Source organism: Dreissena polymorpha, chromosome 5, assembly GCF_020536995.1.
Source record: "Dreissena polymorpha isolate Duluth1 chromosome 5, UMN_Dpol_1.0, whole genome shotgun sequence".
Taxonomy (NCBI): Eukaryota; Metazoa; Mollusca; class Bivalvia; order Myida; family Dreissenidae; genus Dreissena; species Dreissena polymorpha.
In genome coordinates, this window is record NC_068359.1 from 27,436,839 (window position 1) to 27,460,051 (window position 23,213).

Below are 23,213 nucleotides of genomic sequence, written 5' to 3' on the forward strand. Positions count from 1 at the left end.
TTAATATGGAACCTGATTTTGTCAAGATTTAAAGAGTCAAATATGTTGGTACCTGCTGATAAATTGTTTCATGTTATTGTTGTTGTGGTTTTGAGTTTTAATGTAACTATAGATGTTAAATTTAAAATGCAAATTCGAGGGTTTAGCTTGAAACTTTTGCATTTTCTACACATTTCTATATTAAATACAGTAGTTTGTGGCTGAACCCACTAAGATTAGATAAACTGGTCAATTAATTGAAGAGCAGAAACCCCAGTTTGTATTGAATTTTACCTATTGGGTATTTGTGAAAGCAAAAGGTTCAGGCTATTACGACTGGGTCTCCTGAATGCTTTGTCACAGTGAACTCATTTGCAACAGCAGGGTTACTTACCTATTGAGATGCAGAGTTTGATAATGTGGACATCGCTACTGGGCTTGAACTTGTGAGCATAAGACCTTTTGGAACAGATAGAAAGACCTTAGGGCATCCCAGGAATGTGTCCCTGTAAACCAAATAATTTAATTGCATTCTGAAATGGCATCAATTATATAAGCAGTCAATCAATGTTGCTTGAGTAAAAAAATATTTAAGAAATAAATGATGTTTGAAGGATCTTGATACAAATGGGATAAAAACTAAACACTTGATACAAACATAGCCTTCTATGACTTGTACAGTTGATACAAACATTTTGTGTCCCTCTGGAACCAATATTTATTAAGTTACGTGCAACACTAAAAAGGTGGGACGGACATAAGGAAGGATGAAAGGAAGGACGGGGAGAATTACAGACAAGGACACATGTGTATGCCCCCCACTGAGCCCTTTCAAGGCAATACCAATGGCGGCTATAATAAATTTTTAACGCTTACATAAATGATTTGTTTAAGTTAGCAGCCAGGATAGAGTTATATCAATATTAAACACACCCAAACTGTTTATATTGAAATTTTGAGTGAAACACTGCACATTATAAATAATTAATTACATTACCAACCTACCTAATTGACGAGGCTATCTTGGCCCCTGGCCAAGAAAGTATGAAGCCCCAGGTTCAGTGTGGCTCCACCCTGCGGGTAGGACTAGTTGAGCATTGGCCCCAAGGTCCTGGGCCAGGAAGTGTCACTGGGCCCTGGGCCCAGCTAACCAGACAGCCTGTTGTTCAGCTAGGTACCGATCTATGATTGCATGGGTTCCTGTAGGAACAGGCTCTAAAAACAAAATCCAGAAATTTAAATAAATATTGAAAATAAATGAAGAAAATAATTTTGAAATGAGCTGAAGGCTTTTACATAATTATTTTTCTAAAATTAAATATAATTTAACAACTCTATTAAAGCAGATTTTTCTGCAACGATAAACTTTTGGTTCAGGGGCTGAATTTCGGTCGAAAATATACAAAACTTAATGCCCTGACCTTCTATGATTAAAATTGATATCAGATCAAGTGCTATTTGCATTTTATTTACTAAGTGTGATCAATTTAAAAGCACATAATTCCCATTTGATGCTAGGAACTTTTCAGGCACATAAAATACTGATGTTAAGTGTAGTATACGAGCCTCATTCTGGGAAAATAGGGCTTAATGTATGTGCAGTCTGCACAGGCTAATCTGGGATGACACTTTTATAGGGCTTAATGTATGTGCAGTCTGCACAGGCTAATATGGGATGACACTTTAATAGGGCTTGATGTACGTGCAGTCTGCACAGGCTAATCTGGGATGACACTTTAATAGGACTTAATGTATGTGCAGTCTGCACAGGCTAATCTGGGATGACACTTTTATAGGACTTAATGCATGTGCAGTCTGCACAGGCTAATCTGGGATGACACTTTAATAGGGCTTAGTGTATGTGCAGTCTGCACAGGCTAATCTGAGATGACACTTTAATAGGACTTAATGTATGTGCAGTCTGCACAGGCTTATATGGGATGACACTTTAATATGACTTAATGTATGTGCAGTCTGCACAGGCTAATCTGGAATGACACTTTAAAAGGACTTAATGTATGTGCAGTCTGCACAAGCTAATCTGGGTAACACTTAAATAGGACTTAATGTATGTGCAGTCTGCACAGTATAATATGGGATGACACTTTAAGCACATACATGAAACCCCATATCCCAGATGAAGGCTCTTATACTAATTGTTGTTCTTGTTGCTGCTTCTGCTGCGACCAGGCCAAAGACAGAGATGAAGCCCCGACGCCAAATTGCCATCCCAAAGCCGGAAATTCCTGACAACAACTGTTGTTGAATTGCGTCAATCGCAGACAGCTAATCTGGAGTAAGGCTCATATTATTGGAAAGCAACATATCCAGGTCAGTCACATTAACAGACGAGTCACGCAGAGCCTGCTCTCTGTTGGATCAGATCGTTTCAGTTCGAGCGACTCGTTCGGAACAATGTGTCGATGCCAAGTTACGCTGTTGGAAGCGTTGATGTAGCCAACTTGGGAGATGTTTATAAGAGGCTTTCTACATGTAGGCTGATGCAAGACAAAGTGAATTTCTTTACTTAGTTGTTGTACTTGTGCCCAAACTAGGTCAGAATTGTCTTGGACTTTCACTTAAACGACGTTTGTTTTGTTGTCTTATAATGTTTGCTAAAAAGGAAATGACAAGCAAACTTAACCCTAATTTTTTTAGTGACAAATGAATATGCACTGTAACAAATTACTTTACACACCTGTTTTTTTAATGCCAAACATTTCCTCTATTATTGATATTAAGGATATCGTAATTAGAACTCAGAATAGCAATGTATCAATATTTTACGAGCACAAACTTTTAATTGAAATTTTGGTGTTTTAAACCGCAAAACATTCATGGTAAAGTACACTGTGTTGCAAGGTGTGATATTGCAAAGGGCTGAGTTTGAGTTTTGATCAACTTCAGGTTGAGAGTTGAAAGGATTACTGGACCACACAACACAACTGCTGTCATTTTTCAAAGTCTTCTTTTGCATCGCTTCAATGCGAGGACCTTTGGGCTCTGAGTGGGAAGTGCTCATAACAAAACCAGACGTGTTCACTCTTAGCAACTTGTTAACAATTATAGGCAAAATTCCATCTGATGCACACCCCATGGATGTATTGTGCTCTGGGTGTTCACAACCAAGTCATCACTGCCTTTTTATGTCAGCATGGATGTATCGTGCTCTGGGTATTCACAACCAAGTCATTACTGCCTTTCTCTGTCAGCATGGATGTATCGTGCTCGATGTGTTCACAACCAAGTCATTACTGCCATTCTGAGTCAGCATGGATGTATCGTGCTCTGGGTATTCACAACCAAGTCATTACTGCCTTTCTTTGTCAGTAACATTGCCAAAAGTCTATTATGATATTTTGGCGGCCACTGCGAGGACAATCTTGGGCAGTCTGTAACCCTACTGTCGTCCAAACTATCAGCAGCAGAAGTATCCTACTAGGAGAGCTTACGATTGTATTGTTCCTTGATTTTCTCCTGTTCAATTTCTGTTTGTCCCATAAAGATTGGAACAAGTTATTGAACTTTTTATTCTTCATGATATTCGTTATGATGTCCAACAGCAACAACTGACTGTTAGCGTTACCATAACTACTGCTATAACTTTTCGTGTCTGTAAAACTCGCCCCTCTCAGGCCCACGTGGAACTCTAGCTTAACAAAACTACCCAGGCTTATGTGTTGACAACTTGACGTGGGCATTGCGTTTGTTCAGAACAGAATCATGCTCAGAATTTACTGCAGAACGGAGTTGTTCAACGATGCTGACTTTTTGAGTCAGGAGGTCAAGGGGGAGGAGTTAGAAGTCTGGGGAGGGGAAGGGTCGTTCTGGACTGGGGCTCCTGCAGGCGGGACTTGTGCGGTTGCTGGGCCAACTCGATATCAATGCTGGTGCTCTGCTGAAAACACAGTGGGTGATAGTAACTTGTAACAAATTATATTATAATCTATAACAAACTATGCCTCTTGACAGGTTTTGAAGGTTTTCAACAACATGAATTTCTAATCTTGCATTTTATTGGTTCCTTGTTCTTAATAGCATGAAAATAAATACAATTAAGTCATTTTGTATTAAAACAAGAAAAGTGTTGGCTAATGCTATACTTATCTGTACATTTATATCTATTGTCTTTACTCCATTTTCAGAGATGTATTTTCATAAGCCAATATGCGGATCACTAATGTTAGAAAATGTCGACCCAGATTAGCATGTGAAATTCACATAAGCTAATAAGGGAGGGTACTGACTAGACTGGATTTTCATAAAGAGGATTATTTGTTCAATGAAAAATACCTTTAAGAGGAAAGTGTTGTCCATGATTAGCCTGTGTTGACTGCACAGGCTAATCTGTGACAACAATTTAAGCACATGCATTAGGCCCAATTTTTCCACATCACAGCTTATTCATCTATTAGCCAATTTTTTGCTGCATAACAAAAAGAAGGAAAACCATCTGGTTAAACATTTAATATTTTTTTATTGTTCTTATTCTATTAATCAGGTCTACGCTGCTGACCAAGGACTTTTTTCCAGACGCTAGGCATAAATGGGTTAATAGTCCTTGTAAATTTAACTTAAATGGGAAATTTGTTAGCTTTTGGGGTAATACTGTGAATTCTTTTTCTCAGCAAAGTAAGAAAATAGATATGTTTACGAGCACCTGCGGAAACATGTAAACTTCCTCACTCCACTGAAAACAATAATTGACTGTCTTACCCCAAAAGCAAACAAATGTTCCTTTTTGAATATTCTCAATAATGGCATTAGTTATATTAGAAGTCAATCAATGTTGTTTGATTAAAAATATATTTAAGAAATAAAGTATGTTTGATGGATCTTGATACAAATGAGATATAAACAAAACACTTGATACAAACATTATATGTCCCTTTGGGACTTAAATAAGGATGAAAGGAAGGACAGGGAGAATTACAGACAAGGACAAATTTGTATGCTCCCACTCCCACCAAGCAATACAAATGGCAGCTATTATAAATAGCTTACAATTACATAAATGATTTGTTTTAGTTAGCAGTAAGAATAGAGTTTCCTTAATATTAAACACACACAAACTATTTTCATTGACATTTGGAGTAAAACACTACACATTATACATGGTAAATTACATTACCAACATACCTTATTGACGAGGTAGTCTTGGCCCCTGGCCAAGAAAGTATGGAGCCCCGGATTCAGAGTGGCTTCATCCTGTGGGTAGTACTATTTGAACATTTGTCCAAAGGTCCTGGACCAGGAGGAACAGGCTCTTAAAACAAAATGCAGGAATTAAATTAAATATTGAAAATAAATGAAGAAAATAATTTTTAAATGTGCTGAATGCATTTAAATATTTTTTTACTCAAATTAAAGAGAATTCAACAACTCGATTTAAACAGATATTTTAATTATGCAAGGAGAAACTTTTGGTTCAGGGTTTGAATTTTGGCCCAAAAATAGACAAAACTATGTTCTGACCTTTTATGACTAAAACTGATATCAGATCAACTTTTATTTATTATTTATTTTCCAAGAGGTCAGTCGCAATAAGGAACAAGTCACGCAACGCCTGCTCTATCTGTTGGATCAGATAGTTTCTGTTTAAGCGACTCGTCTGAAACAATTTGTCGATTCACAGCATTAAATTGTTGCTAAGTAAAATCGATGCTGGGATGGCATTATTTAAAATTTTAACAAATTTTATATAAATATAACACAGACGTGTAGTATATTTTTTTGTCATTTTCCTCTCTGCTTTATTTGCACTGTTTGGTTTTGGAATTTCCGATTTACAAAAATGACTATAAGGTGGTATATCTATGCCCTGAGGGCATATTATATTTTTTCAACAGTGCTCCCTTTAAAATGTAAGTTGGGATTGATACCACTGGATTTTTTGCTCAATTTTGGGGCAGATTTCCAATCTCAAAAAGTATACTGTATTTTTTTTTCATTCAAATGTAGAGCCTTAAAGGGACCCATTCCTAATTGAAAAAAGTAAATATTTTCCCAAATTTGACCTAAAATCTCCCTATCGTACTTTTCTTTTGTTAAGAAAATTGTTAAAGTATATAATATATTTTCATGAAGATATGCACCTCTAAAATTCATTAATGTTCATCTTGTTGGTTAATAATATTTGCAAAGAAAGAAAAATTTACGTTTGATACTATACAATTTTTAATGTGAAACTGAACAATTTTTAATTTGAGACAATCTTATTTTTAATGTGACACTATGTTAGAGTACCAAGTTTAACATGAGTCAAGCAACTTTAAATGTGAAACTCTACAACTTTAAATGTAAAACATTTTCTAACTTTAAAGTTTAAGATTATCAACTGTATGGCATATGATAAGAATCAATAGATATGAGTTTAATACTGTCAGTGTATGAGTACTTGATCATACACGTTGTTTTCTATGGATTAGACAGAAATGCAGAAATACAGATGGACGTCTATGGTTAATTCAGTATATGATACTCTATCTTGCTAACAGGGCCTTCATAATTTTACGTGTTAATATTGCATATTCTGCTTAAAACTATTCGCTGTAAGTGATGTTGAATCTATACTACCATAATTAATCTAAGTTTTCAGACAGTTAAACAAAATAAAAATGAATGTTCGTCCAAAAATGTTGATACCAAACATATTCCAAAACTGCAGGTGTCCGAAAATATAGAAACAAAAAATAATGTGGTGAAAATTTAGAGAAACTTAAAATATTGCATGGACGATCAGATAATATAATGCAATATATAAAGCGACCTATGTATCAATGACTAATACAACATGATTGTTAAATACCACGCCAAAGCTTTGCTACCTTAACCCTTTACCTAGAATGATATAGAACAAAAAGTAAAAACATTAAACATACTGCTTACTTCATACGATATCAGTTAAAAGGCTGTTCGGTGTAGACATTTTCCATTACAGGTAAACACAGTTATATACCAATTCACGCAAAATGTAAAAACGGGGCATAATGCATGTGGCTAGTGTTGTCCCAGATATGCCTGTGCAGTCTGTACATCTTTTCAGTTATGATATTTCTGCTTTTATGGAATATTTTGTTTAAGGTTTATTCAGAAAGGGTTGCCTCTGATTTGCCTGAGCAAACTTTACATGATTTTCTGGGACAACACTATCCTCATGCATTAAGCCCTATTTTCCAAGAGCGAGGCGGAACTACTACCTGTTGTTGTTGTTAATGTTGCTGCTGCTTTGAATGGGATACAGACAGAGATGGTGCAAGTCCAGATGCCAAATTCAACAAACCCAAAATCGGGTATGTCAGTAAACAGCTGGTGCTAAATGGCGTCAATCACAGACTGCTCCTCAGGCGTCAGGTTCACACTATTTCAGAGCAACATCATAATAATGGAGGTCAGTCACATTTACAGAAAGTCACTTAACGCCTGCTCTATCTGCTGTGTAATGACAAATCTTGTCCACTTCAGCAACTCGTCTGGAACAAGTTGTCCATGTCCAGCATTGAATCGTTGCTAAGCAACATCAACGATGGGACGAAAGTCGGACTCATCAAGGCTCTGCGGTTTGAAGTGTTGCTGTAGCCAACATTGGAGAAGATGTGGCGTGCTAGGCTGATGCAAGACGTCTTGGTACTTAATTTCTTGAGCAAGTTGTAGTATTTGTTAAAGAAGGGGGTGCGGATTGCCATCAACATTTACTTCAACGAGGTTTGTCTTGTTGGCTAATACTGTTTGCTGAAAAGGAAAACTTAACATGTGAGATAAAAAACATTCAAATGTGAGACTGCATTACTTTTAAAGGGGCAGTCCAACAGATTGGTACATTGACATAATTAAATAAAGTTGTTTCAGATTCACAAATTTTCTTTTTTCATGATATTTTTGAGGAAAAAGTAATACAGACAATTAACAATGCTTTTAAATGTCCATCATATGCATCTTTTGATGATTTGAAGACGAATTATAAAGCGTCGTGCGACGCGAAACGGTTGAATAATTTGGAGAGTTCTGTAACAGTTGTTGTAGTTATATTTTGGGAAACTACGAGGATTGCTTATATAGGTAAATATACATCCGCTCTGAGCATAAACATGGATGGTCGAGTGGTCTAGGCGGGAGACTTTTAACTCCAGGACTCCAGGGGTCAGTTGTTGGAGCCCTGTTGAGGGTGTGTTTTTTTTTGCCCCACCACTATAGTGGAGGACATATTGTCTTTGCCCTGTCTGTTGGTCTGTTGGTTTGCTCCAACTTTAACATTTGCCATACCTTTTGCAATAATAAAAGATAGCAACTTCATATTTGGCCTGCATGTGTATCACAGAGAGCTGCACATTTTGAGTTGTAAAAGATCAAGGTCAAGGTCATCCTTTAAGGTCAAAGGTCAAATATATGTCACTTTTGAAATATTGAAGCTAGCAACTTGATACTTGACATGCATGTGTTTCTCATTGAGCTGCACATTTTGAGTGGTGAAAGGTCAAGGTCATCCTTTAAGGTCAAATGTCATATATATGAGGACATGTTTTTCTTTTTTAAAGTTGTATACTTGTGTGTTTTTTCTGGAGATATTTGGGTCAAATGTTTAAATTTATCAACATAAAGCATTTAATGACATGCTTCATTCAATACATGCCAAAATCTGTTGGATGACCCCTTTACTATGAGATTGAGCAATACAACTTTAAATGTGACACTACACAACTTAAAATGTTAGACTGTACCCCTTTAAAAGTGAACATATACAACTTTACATTTGAGACTATAACAACTTTAAATGTGTGACTAAACAAATTAAAATGTTACACTGTACACCTTTAAAGGTGAAACTATACAAGTTTAAATGTGAGACTATACAATGTTAAATGTGATACTTTTTTAAACTTTAAATGTGAGACTATACAACTGTATAGCATATCTTATGAAACAAATAGATGTGAGTTGAATACTGTAAGTGGATGAGTACTTGATCACACACGTTTGGCTATGGATTAGACACAGATACAGAAATACAGATGGATGTCTGTGGTGAATTCAGTGTACCACATTCTATCTTGCTACCTTGCTACAGGGGACTTTTATACTTTTAATAGTCATTATTGCCTATTCTGGTTAAAACTATGCAATATAAGTGATATTGTAAAGATACAACATGTAGTTATACAGTGTATCTACATTATATGCCATCTTTTTGTAGGACACACCTTAGATTTAAAGTTTCACTTCTAGTGTTGAAATTGTGTGCATTGGGATATAAAAGCAATATAGCACCATTGTTTCTCGCAAACATCTGGGCTCTGATTTAAACTATAATCAATTCTAATTACAATCCAAAAGCTGTATTGAAAACATTGACTTCACTAAGGTACAATAGTAATGATTAGCGTTAATTGCTTACAACTGTATTATCCGTTGTGTGTGTTTTCAGGGGTGTTGCAGGCAAACGGCGGATCTGGATCAAAGACAATAACGCTTTATGCTCAACAACTGACTGATATACATTCTGAATTTTAATTACAAAGAAATAAAACAAGTATTAATGTGTGTTTGATTGTTTGCGTTTACGTACATTTACTATTATCTAATGTTTGTGTATCAATTCAAATTTGTTTAATTCATTGACATTATTGTCCGATATACATGTAGTTAAACATTCTGTAATAAATTGCCATAAATTATATTCAATTATAGGATATATATAATATATATCCTATAATTGAATATTATTTATGGCAATATATTAATATTAGAACAAGGGACAAAATTATCACAAAACCAGGTTTTCATTGTGAACAAAAATCTGATAAAGGGAGACAACTCAAACTGAACTTTTGAAATGAACAAACAAAATTAACCCCCTTTGTTAGTTTGTTTTAAAATAAATCTATTTTTAGTCGTGGCGACCTTTACATTGGAGTAATTGACGTGATTCTTTCTTGCGACACACCGTCCCATGATGGTGAACAAATGTGCCAAATGATTTTAAAATCTCATAATGAATGAAATAGTTATAGCCCAGACAAGCTCATTTATGGCTATTTTTTACCTTTGAACTCAAAGTGTGACCTTGACCTTGGAGATATTGATGTAATTGTTTCGCGCGACACACCGTCTAATGATGGTGAACAAATGTGCCAAATGATTTTAAAATCTCACAATGAACGACAAAGTTATGGCCCGGACAAGCTTGTTCCGCCTGCCCGCCAGCCCGCCAGCCAGCCAGCCAGCCAGCCAGCCAGCCCGCCCGCATTCGCCAATCTAATAACCAGTTTTTTCCTTCGGAAATCCTGGTTAAAAATGGTATGTAAACAGTTATTCAGTCCCACCAATCAGCTTCATTCATAACAATGAACTTGTTAATGGCATACAGTAAGGAAGGGCTAGTAACGACAGTGACCAATAACACAAAAAAAATTAACCTGATAATAAAAGACTAGTGAATTTACATGTGCTAAACATGGTCTACCTCTTGCAAGTTACTCTCAAGGGTTTTCCCATTTTTCCCACCGCAATTTATCGCGGAAATGTACTAAAAACAAACTGGGTATTTACTGACACAATTTTGTTAATTTTGTTTAATCATAAATTAATAAATTGAAGTGCTGATGAAATAGTCATTTTTCTTCAACACACAATTTCGAGCTGACGAAAATAAATGGTTTCACAGTTTTTGTGAAATAAACAACATAAACAATTTTTAAAACATCTATAACTTCAAAATAGTAATAACTTAGTGAAATAAGAATATTAAGCGAGTAATTCTTCTAAAAGACTTAGACATGCGCTAGAACATGGGGCTAGCTCTGTGAAAAGTGTCCTTTTTTATGGCAAACTGTCAATTGGGAATTTTTACCAGAAATTATGTTAAAATATAGATGTTTTGAGATTAGAAATGGAACTGAATAATCAGCCCTAATTTTCAATATAAATAAAACTGTATGGTCTCACCTGAGGCTGAAGAAGGTGAGATGACATGCTTGCCTCGCTGATATTGCTGAGGGCCGAGTTTGAGTTCCACCTAATGTCGGGTTGAGAGTTAAAGGGCATACTGGACCACACAACAAAACTGCTGTTCTACCTTATGTCAGGTTGAGAGTCAAAGTGCATACTGGACCAAACAACAAAACTGCTAGCCTCGCTGATATTGCTGAGGGCCGAGTTTGAGTTCTACCTTATGTCGGGTTGAGAGTCAAAGGGCATACTTGACCACACAACAAAACTGCTGTCATTTTTCAAGCTTTATCTAGTGTCTATTCAATGCGAGGCCATTTTGTCTTGGAGTGTGAAGTGCTTGTAACAACCCTGATGGATGCACCTTAAGCACCTTGTTAATGATGATGGGCAGAATTTGCGCCTGAACCACACTCGATGTATTTATCATGCTATGAGTGTTCATAACAAAGTTTTTTTGTCAGCAACTGCGTAAAAAGCATGTTCGTTTTGAACATTTTGGACGCATTAGAGGACAAATCAGGATGGTCCATTATGCTTCTACTATTGAAATCAGAAGTAGCCCCTTTGGATAGCTAATGCTTCCAATTTTCACTCTTTAACTGTTTCTTGATTTTCTCCCATTATTCGCTGTTGCTCTGTTAGTCCCACAAAGCATGTAACAAGGTTTCCAACTTTTTATTTTTCGGCTCTGGAGCTTCACAAACTACTCAGGCTCGAGTGCTGATCGATCGACACAGAGACGGCAGTTGTTGACAACAGCTTGTGAAAACTCAACATGCTCAGACATTCCAGCAGAATGGTATTGTTCAAAGAAGCTTTGAGGCAGGAGGTCAAAGGGGTGGAGCGATGGGTCATGGGAGGGGAAGGGTTGTCCTGGACTGAGGCTCCTGGGGGTCCGACTGGTGCTGTTGCCACGTCAACTCGATAACAATGCTCATGCTCACCTGAAATCAACAGCACCATGTGTGATATGAAACATTAACAAAAAAGTTCATAGAACACTCTATAACAAACTATGCCTCTTTATTGGAAAGGATAAGAAGGTTTTCAACAGATACATTTCATTCTCATCAATTTTTAATCAGGCATTGCATTGGTTCCTTGCCCAAAAAAGCATGACAATTTGTTCAATCCAATCATTTCGTATTAAAACATTAAAAGTGTTGGTCAATGTTATATTAACCTGTAAATTCATAATAACGATTTTTTCCACAACTTGAAGAGATGTCATTTCGAAAACTAATATGCAGCTCATATTAATTGTTGTCGTCTCAAATAAGCATGTCAAGTCCACATAAGCTAATCAGGTAGGACACTTTCCCACTAGACTGGAGTTTTATAAAAAGGACAATTCCTTTCAACGAAAAATACCTTTGAAGAGGAAAGTGTTGTCCCTATTAGTCTGTGCACTTTGCAGACGAATATGGAATAACAATTCGAGTACATGCATTAAGCCCCAATTTCCCACAGCACGACTCATTTATTTGTGTTTGCCAGTTCTGTCCTGTATAACAACACAAATATTATGGAAAATGTAATGTTTTCTTATGGTACTTATTCAATTAATCACTTAGCTTTTAAAAATGCCCCAAAGGTGTTTTATTTTAGATACATGTTTCAATAGACAAACATTTAAAAGTAAATCAACAAACAGTGGCAGATATAATTAGAAGGCAACTAAAAGGCAACAACTCACTGCTTGTGCAGATCTTCAGTTATATCCCTTGTTAGTGTCAGCTTCATAAACTTAATAGCAACAAGGGCAACAACTCACTGCTTGTGCAGATCTACAGTTATATCCCTTGTTAGTGTCAGCTTCATAAACTTAATAACAACAAGGGCAACAACTCATTGTTGGTGCAGATCAAAAGTTCTCTCCCTTGTTAATGTCAGCTAAATTAATTAAACAGTAACTTCAGGTAAACAACTCACTGCTGTTGCAGATCTTCAGTTCTCTCCCTTCCAAGTGTCAGCTAAAATGTCTTTCATGATGTGATCTTAAGACATGGAACGACCGCATCATCCCCCCTCATCACTGGACTGTGATACGGCTGAGCCTTTTTATCAGACAGTCATCTTCTGTGCTGAGCAGTTGCTGTAATGTTGAGGAAACCAATATGAAAAATATGTTTTTGTCACTGTGACCTTGACCTTTGACCTAGTGTTTGTAATGCTTTATTTTATTCATTTTTTCGTTTCTTAGGCAGGTGTATTCCTTAGTTTTAATACAATCTTAATATTTATTGCTGAATATTATAATTAGTACAAAATTGCCATTCTACTAATCTGTGAACAAGGCCTAATACATGAATAGGTTCTCTTCATACATTTTTATTGTACATACATTATTGCATTTTTTTCAAATAAATTTCGACTTAAGAACTCGAGCCTTGTTCTGGGAAAATTGGGCTTAATTCATGTGCATAAAGTGTCGTCCCATATAAGCCTGTGCTGTCCTCACAGGCTAACCTGGGACGACAATTTCAGCTAAGATTTGATTTTTGTTTAGAAGAAATTTCCTTTAAACAAATATTCCTCAAAAGCAGAAAATATTGTCCCTGAATTAATTTGAATGCATTAAGCCCCCTTTTCACAGAACAATGCTTAATTTGAATTCCATTTTGAAATTCTCTGTTACTCATGTTTGGAAAGCCCCGATCTGAAGAAGGGTTTGCGTTATGGATTCTCAAGTAAAAAAAGTCATTTTACCTTTTGTGAAATCGTATCAGTATTGTCCAATTCATCTTTATTATTCTTAATACGGAGGTACACAGTCAAATCATTATTTTTATTGGGACATTATTGTGTATTGATTGTAAGGCTTTACAGATCCACAAATTTAACACAAACACACTGACACAAATTCCTCATTTATTTGTCCAAACTGAGCAATCCACGCTTAACTACTGTGTCCACGAAAGTCTTTTCAACCAGGAAATTTCATGCAGACAAATATGAATGGTTTACAGTTTACAAACAATTAAAAAGGATAGTTTACCTTATGTAAATTCATACTGTTCTTTTCCACCTCATCTGTTTTGCATTCATAATACATAAGAAATAAACAAGCATGCCTTTTCCTTGTACATTTATGGGCAAGTGAAACGGACCCATACGAATAGCGTTTTTTCTTTTTTTAATAAGTGCCTTATGATTAATATATCTCAATTATTTTTCAATTAAATCTAGAAAAGTATATTACTATCATACTATGATTTTATTTTCATAATTTGAAGTATAAGAAAGAGTTATATTATATTAGTTTTGCTGAAATCAATGAACTTTTCGCACAAAAAATGTCAAAATCGCATTTTTTTCCCAAAGTAGCCAAGAAAAGGCCTTTCAATTAAAACGTCTATTTTACCTTCTGCGTACTCAGGTCATTCTTGTCCACCACATCCTCATCATTGTTGTCCTGACTCAGCAGCCACTGGAAAAGCAGAATAGATTGATGTATTTATTGTATTTATATTTAGGACTCACACATATTTATATAAATGTAATAAAAAATAAATAACAAATGTTCAACAACATAAAATACGACAAATTAATAAATCTCACATTTAACAAGGTCTGTTCGTAAAACATGCATGCCCCGATATGGGCTGTCAGTTGCGGTGGCAGCCATCATGTGAATACATTTTTTGGCACTGTAACCTTTAACCTAGTGACCTGAAAATCAATAGGGGTCATCTGCAAGTCATGATCAATGTACCAATGAAAATTCATGATCCTAGGCGTTAGCTTTCTTGAGTTATCATCCGGAAACCATTTTACTTTGTCAAGTCACCTTGACCTTTGACCTAGTGACCTGAAACTCAATAGGGGTCATCTGCGAGTCATGATCAATGTACCTATGAAGTTTCATGATCCTAGGCATAAGCGTTCTTGAGTTATCATCCGGAAACCATTTTTCTAAGTTGAGTCACTGTGACCTTGACCTTTGACCTAGTGACCTGAAAATCAATAGGGGTCATCTGCAAGTCATGATCAATGTACCTATTAAGTTTCATGATCCTAGACCTAAGCGTTCTTGAGTTATCATCCGGAAACCATCTGGTGGACGGACGGACATACGGACATATGTGCAAAACAATGTACCCCCTCTTCTTCGAAAGGGGGCATTAAAAGTGTTACATATCTGTAAATATTGCGAAAAGTATTAATATATACTACTCGAAAGGTTACTTAAACAATTTCATATTTTATAAATGAAAGTATTCATCCATTTACATTTCTTACATGGCATGGTATTTATAGAAATGAAAGTCTAAAAATAGCCCTAGTTGCTATGTACATGTGCATCTATATGTTAAAATTTCATGTGAAATGCTTTGTTTTTTCATGGAAAGTTTACAAGAACTAAAATTTAGGACGATAATGACAAAAACGTTATGACAACATAACATAATATGCATTAGATCTTATGTTCCAACAAAAACATTCACATTGTATAATCAGATAACAATATGTGCACATAAATTATTTGTATCTTTAACTACACACACAATGTTGTATTGTAACATCACACACTACTATGTTCGTATGCTAACCAACACATTGTCATTGAAATACTAATCACTAATTACAACAACTAATACATACATGTACACACTATTCCACTCTGAACACCAGGATGGTGTCGTCCACCAACAGTCCCACAATGATGGAGGATGTGGTGCTGCTGTAGCAGACTGACATTGGAGACCACACTCCATCCTTCTGAGTAGCAAGATTAGCCAGCTTACTCTCTCCCTCCCAGCCCACCTGTAGTACAGTGCTGGGATAGTGTCCACAGACCAGCACCTGGCCTGCAGGGGTCACATGTAGACCAAATAGGCCATCTAGTACTGGATCTGTGAATGTAGCCAGGAGTGTGCCATCCCTGGCCAGGGTGAGAAGCTTGTTCTGGTACCTGCTGATGATGTACAGCCTGTCTCCTGTGGGACTCACAGCACACTTGTCTACTGCAAAACAGAGTAACATCAAGATATTGAATTACTGTCAATGTTAAATAATCTTATTAAACATACTGCAGTGATATTGTTTTACGCATATGTTGTTATAAAGAGGCTTTTACACATCTAAAATATATGCATACATTTCAATGATTCAATAGCTACGCATGACAATTAACTTAAGTAGCAGAGCTATTGTGTTAACGTTTGACATGTTTAAATGCGACTGGTGAGTTAGATATAAATTGAAGCAAAACAATTACACAGATAGAAACAATTACACATACAAAAACAATTGCACAGTTCAATCAACATGTTTCATGTTACTATGTGCAGCATGAATAGATTGCCCATGCATGTATACATGTGATAACTATGTACTGAAATGAGTGAAATTGACCAAAGCAGACATTATTCATGTGCCGTGTTACATCGTTATTTGTGTTCTTCAAGTGTTTATAACAAGAAAAATAATATTCAAAACAAAAGTTATTGAAACTTTTCTAGCTAGTTTGTTACCAAACCAATTTCAACAGCAAAATGTTTAAATTACTGTACTACTATAATTACAATATAATTAATACATACATTTGAACGCTTCATAAAAGAATACAACCACAAGAGTACCTTTGTTATATGTTGCTATGAAATTGTTCAATCTATCAAACATATTGTACATGTACAATCATTAAACAACCACAAAATTAAGACAGGGTCAGAAAGTGTCTCTTTCCCAGGAACTCAGTTTCTATTTATAGACATGTCATGTAGTGACAGTCAAAATACTTCATTACTCATGTTTATAAATCAATATTTCTGAATCTTGTTTTGGCTACAATGTACTGTACATGTAGCATTCAAAGGGCACATATGAATTATAGGACAAAATTTTTATAATACATCAGCGGGTTTTCTGCTATGACATCTGAATTTTATTTTATTTTCATCTCACAAAGTATATAACTATAATTTATATGATTTAAAAAAAAAGATAAAGGCCTTATGGGTCAATATCTGTTGATTAAAAAAATAAATCCCAATTCGGTTCATTTAGTCCATAAAAATTCCCAAATTTGTCATTGTATGGATTTAAAATAACACAATTTGACTAGACTCCTTTTCCCACAATGGCTAGAAAAATCCCTGTACATAATATAAATGTTATCAGGATGGATTCACCATGATTCTTACCTGTATTATAACCCAAAGCTTCATAGAGTCTGCAGATCAGTTTGCCATTCAGTGTGTATTTGAACATTTCTTTATCAGAGGTGACAAAAAGATCTCCATGTTGATGGGCAATACCTCTACATTCATGTTGTAACTGAAACTTCCTGCCAGGAACAAGCTTTCCCTGGTTGACAGTGATAAACCGGACCTCATGTATGTTGCTAGCATTCACAGTCACAGCAACCTCACTAGGTGTGATCAAACAAATGTCAAATGGCCGAGCATTCACATCCAAGTGACTCACCACCTGGTACTGATGGTTCAGCAGCTTGACATTCTTTTTTCTCCAGTCTACAACCAGGACCTGTCCATCTGGAAGAACACATATGCCTGAGAAATCACATGTAACTGAATCACTTGGTATTCTCACATTGTACTCAGACTTCCCCTGGACCTTAAACACCTTGCCTGACTTTCCAAGCAGAGTCAATGCCTGCTGTATTATATGCTTACATTTTATGCTGGCTATAAGGCAGAGCTCCTTATTATCTCCAATTTTCTGAACGATTTCAAGTAATTGCAACAAGTCATTGTGAAGACTGGTGCATTTATTAATGGAACTTGTAACTGACCCTTTTATGCTTATAACTTCATCTTTCATCTCATTTAGTTCCTTCAAAGTAATATTATCAAATTCATTCAAGATAGAAAGAACACTCCTACACATGTTGTCTTTTATATATTGCTCAATTTTTCCCGATGTGCCCACACAATTATTACCACACTTATCTAAATTAGTGTTTAAATTGCCACGCATTTGTTCGATCATATCTGCCCTATGTTCCTTGTATGTTTTCTGCAATGACTCAACGCTGGCCTCCTGACTGATCTGTAGGCTCTTGATTTCTCCCAGGACAGTTTTGAGCTCCACTGACAGTCCCTGTAGGTCTGTGGGCTGCGTGTTGGTCAGCTCATTAATTGGAGTCACTTTACTGCACTGGCTGAAATGACCAAATAATACAATGTCATGAACATACCTAGGAATAAGTAAGCGATATTATGTAATACTTCAAACAAGTATACAGTTTAAAATAAAACAAACATGAAAAAAAGAACTCTTTTCTTAGGCTTAATATGGGGGTATACAGATTTGCCCTTTTCCTTGTCTATTTTCAACATACCCAGAGTTATCGCCACTGTTTAGTAAATAAATCACATATAAAATTGTGTTGTGAGGTACTCAAAGAGTACAGCTGATAGTGGGATGAAATATTCTAAAAGTATTACCCACCATGTGAAATGTCTTCTTACATAAGAAGAGTTATGTCCCTTTAACCAAACAATCATATTTCTTTCAATAGTGAGAAGCATACCTCAAAAAGGATTGTTGATAGAGGTATACGTCTACAGTAACATATTAATCGTCAGGTACACTCTTGCAACTCCATATTTGTGCAGTTGTGGAACAAATTAGATTGTAGAGGTATCCATGTACTAAGAACACATTTCTAGTTGTTTACATTGTTTTCACTTTTAATATTGCAAACCTTGACTACACTATAAATAATAACTCATGCAAGAAAAGATCATTGATGCCACCCCACACAAAGCAGGCACGACTTATAATTAATATCTATTCTCAAACATTTTTAAATAAGCCAGCAATGAAAATAATATATTGTTCACAAACACCTGTCATAAGTGGATTCAAATTCAATGACTGAAAGATTAAATAATGGCAGTACTGTAATATATATAGAGAATATTATGTGAGTTTTGGATAAAGATCAAGTTTATCATGCAACCATGGTAGCGCGAGACTTGCCGAGTGCTACCATGGTTCGAGTCGAGCATGATAAACTTGATCTTTATCCAAAACACACATAAAATTCTTTGTATCCTATTATGTCCTCCCTTTTCCCATTAATAACAATAAAATATCGCATTTTTGACTATTTTATCTTTCCATAGTTGACAAAAACATATTCTCCAATTTTTTGAAAAAAACACAAATCTGATAGAAAAATAGTGATAATCTAAAGCTAAAGTTTATACGATCGTTGTTATACTATCGATTTTCATCTGGTAATAGGGTAAATGTAGCATGTCCAATATTCCTACAGTGTTTTATCAATTGTTATAATGGGTAATACAGGTACTGAAACTGACTACTACACCTTTATAATTTCATGATATAAGCTTATGTGACCTTTGACCTATGGACCTTCACATGGATTTACATCTTAATCTTCCTGATGTAAACATAAAACATATTGCATGGATGTAAGTCAAAGCATTCCCTAGATATCATGTGAAAACAATTAGTCTACGGACCAACTGATAAAGGACAGATGCAAAGCAAAATAACCCCGCAAATCATTCTTACAGGAAGTCCTCTATTTCTTAATAAAGTCTTAGTATAAGCAATCTTAGACTAGCCTGTGATGAGCGGCTTATAGCAATTCCAACCTGGTCTACTATCTTCCAATATGTTTTGTTGTTATTTAACCTATTGTGATTATTTTGCTATTGTTGTTGTCACACGATCTATACGTGGAAAAGAAGACGCCATTGTGAAATGTTTAAAAGGAGGCTCCAAGAGAAAGGTCTATTGTTTATTTATATGTGATATTGAAATGTCATTAAGAAGCAAGCCTAGAGTCAATGATTTTTTAAAATATTGGGCTATATGTGTAATATTTTCACTTTACTTTATCCTACACAAAATAAGAAAAACAACAATTTTTAAAAAATTACTTTTTTCTCATTATTTGAAAAAAAAATAGTTAAATGGCAGCAAAGCAAAAGCCAATCGCTGTTTATGAGCTATTTTCACATTTAAATGTTAATTTCCCTATGTTAATGAATTCCAACTCACAAAACACGTTCATGATTTTATAAAACACATATTTTTTTACAGTTAAGTGTACTTAATATTGAACAGAGTGGATTGCACATTTTCAACAAATATACACAGACCAATGTCTGAAGTAAAAAAAGTTGGAATATAATATTCATATTCAACTAAAACAAGGGCTGTTTGTAAAACATGCATGCCCCCCATATGGGCTGTCAGTTGTAGTGGCAGTCATTGTGTGCATACGTTTTGTGTCACTGTGACCTTGACCTTTGACCTAGTGACCCTAAAATCAATAGGGGTCATCTGCCAATCATGATCAATGTACCTATGAAGTTTCATGATCTGAGGCCTAATTATCTTTGAGTTATCATCAGGAAACCATTTTACTGTTCATGTCACTGTGACCTTGACCTTTGACCTAGTGACCATCCTATGAAGTTTCATGATCCTAGGTCTAAGCATTCTTGAGTTTTCATCTGGAAACAATTTTACTATTTCAAGTCACTGTGACCTTGACCTTTGACATAGTGACCTGAAAAGCAATAGGGTCATCTGCCAGTCATGATCAATGTACCTATAAAGTTTCATGATCCTAGGCCTAAGCATTCTTGAGTTATCATCTGGAAACCATTTTACTATTTTGAATAACCTTGCCATTGACCTTTGACCTAGTGACCTGAAAATCAATAGGGGTCATCTGCCAGTCATGGTCAATGTACCTATGAAGTTTCATGATCCTAAGCCTAAGCGTTCTTGAGTTATCATCCGAAAACCATCTGTTGGACGAACCGACCGACCGATAAACCGACCGACATGTGCAAAACAATATACCTCCTCTTCTTTGAAGGGGGGCATAAAAAGCTTTTTTTTTCAAGAAACAAAGGGCCATAAATCTGTTATTAACAGATGTTGTACTATGCCATTTGGCGCACATCATTCTCTTATTCATATATATACTCATACCAAATTTTAATAAAGTCCGCAAAAGAACTTCAAAGATATGGCTCTGGACACAAAAGTGCTGTATGGGCGGAAGGGCGGACAGAAACAAGGACGGACGGACAAAGCCAAAACAATATCCCTCCGCCTATGGCGGGGGATAATAATTCTAGTTCACCTAAATATTGTCTTGTGTAAGAGGCTTGTGAGTGATTGCCTATGCTGTGTGACTGGTTTTACAGTGATTATATATACACTACGCGACTCGTGATTTTTGCCGCGATTCACGCATCACCGCAATCGATGCATCGTGACAAATCGCGGTGTTTCCGAGCGACAAGAAAATTTGGGTGATGTCTCGTGAACCGTCGCGCTATGTATCTCGCTTTTGCGCAATCAGCGCAAATCAGCGCAAATCATCGCGAACCGCCGTGATTCCCCCTTTTTCGCAATTTGCATTGACGGTAACACTTACATGTACATGTACATGTAACATATATATGTACACTAGCATTATATATTGCAATAGTAAAGCTTTTGTTGTTGTTGTATACAATGGACGTATTAGCTAAAATACTCCCGTTAAGACATGAAGTCATGTCGGAAGCTTTAACGGCTGCAAATTGATATAACAGCGCACAATAATTATTGAACATAACATATAAACATTATTTTACTAATTGCATTAGAAGATTGTTTATAAAAACTTACAATTAATGATATTCCAGGCCTGAAAACACTATCACTGTTCAAATTCCATATTGTTGCCATATAGCACTGTGTAAATTGAAAGTTGCATAGTGTTACGTCATTGGTCGGTTATAAATACATTGTTTCTTTATACATAGTATTTGATTTAGACGAAACTAATAATTTGGTAATTTACGTGGAATGTGAGATTAGTTTTCCATTTAAACTTTGATCTTGCCGTGTGTGTTTATTGACGTTATTAATTATGTTAGACTTACTTTTGTATATCATTAAGAATTATAACGTGTTGCACTTTTGTTATCAGTTTTTAGCAAAAGATTCGCGCCTTAAGAAACGGAAAATTGTTAAAGTGACACTTGCATTTGAAGGTTTCATGTAGTTTACGTTTAATTATTTGGACTAAATTATGCTATAATTATTTATTTTCTGTTTCAGGCTCCAATGCAGATAACTCTTGTTACTCGCGTTACTTTCCGAGCGTTGTACATACATTCACAATGTTTGATATGCCGGAAATACATTACTGTTCTATTTTTTATTACATTTTAACATGGCATTGTGTAATATAATATGTTGTTGATGTTATTACATCATTGCCTATATATTAAAGCCATTAAACATTGTGTTTGTTTTGCTGAAAAAAAGGCGTATATCAACGTTACATAGCGTTTGCATGGTTCAATAAAGTTGTTGATGAATCAATGTACATGCAATTCTCTGTGTTTTCACACCTTGAAAAAAATTCTCAACATTTGATACTTTCTTGTGTACTCTCCAGCGTGTGATAGTGTACATGTGTATGTTCTCGTGTCTAATTGGCACTCTTTGTACTTGTACAAACTGAGAAAAGATGTGACAATCAGAGGAAAAACAGAATGGTGCTGCAAATTAACTGCCAAATAAGTGCGAGAATAGATCAAAGGGCATTGACAAAAAAATAACAATATGCACATATTTTTCGGCGTTTACTCAAATGGTCTCTCACAACAAAAAAACTATATAAGTCAAGGTATTCTGTTTTACTTCTATCATTTAAGTGTTTGCAAGTATCGTGTCTGACTGGAATATCATACGTTATATTTTTTGTGTGTATTTTGCGTGATAAAATTTCAACAATTAAAGTGTAGTGAACATTTGCGCATATTGGATTTAGTGTACACTGTGTTACAATGGCGTTGCGGACACTGACACGTCAGGTGACCCACTTCGTAGTAAGGTTACATTGTGATGAAACCTTAATGACACGGTCAAGAGGGCAGATCATGACTGAAGGCACAGTAAGTTTTTTTTTCAATCCAACCAAACGCATTTCTGTTGAAAATAAATCGAAACTACTTGTGGGTATGCACAATTTCGCCAAATATTTATGAATTTATATAAAATGCGTAAAAAAACTTACATATACATATGTTTCACTATATAAATTGCAATAAAATTTAAGAACATGTGTCGCAAATGCGAAATAAGCCAGATATTTAATTGTTTTTCTCTGTCCGGGATATTGTTTAAGTATGTTGATCCTGCATTAACAAATATACACAACGGTTGTGATAGACACCTATAAGCAGTGTCTTTTTAGCAGTATTAAAGACGCTGTACATGTAGTTATTCTCTGGACATGTCGTCAAATCATTTTTATCGTAAACCGT

The 23,213-nt window shown here is 35.5% G+C and overlaps 3 protein-coding genes across 4 annotated transcripts in view; all 3 read right to left on the reverse strand.

Annotated features, from left to right (window-relative positions):
• LOC127831123 (uncharacterized) overlaps window positions 1–23,213 on the reverse strand; it is a 226,708-nt gene that overhangs the window by 126,905 nt on the left and 76,590 nt on the right. The window lies entirely within an intron of this gene.
• LOC127880592 (uncharacterized) overlaps window positions 1–23,213 on the reverse strand; it is a 232,727-nt gene that overhangs the window by 9,254 nt on the left and 200,260 nt on the right. The gene's annotated exons all lie outside the window — the stretch shown is intronic.
• LOC127831127 (uncharacterized) overlaps window positions 11,778–23,213 on the reverse strand; it is a 43,936-nt gene continuing 32,500 nt past the window's right edge. Inside the window, exons 2-5 of the mRNA XM_052356117.1 lie at window positions 17,076–18,055; window positions 15,550–15,893; window positions 14,291–14,356; window positions 11,778–11,870 (exon numbers count right to left, since the gene is read on the reverse strand). Coding sequence (XP_052212077.1) covers window positions 11,778–11,870; window positions 14,291–14,356; window positions 15,550–15,893; window positions 17,076–18,055 — 1,483 coding nt within the window. The remainder of the gene's footprint in view (window positions 11,871–14,290; window positions 14,357–15,549; window positions 15,894–17,075; window positions 18,056–23,213) is intronic.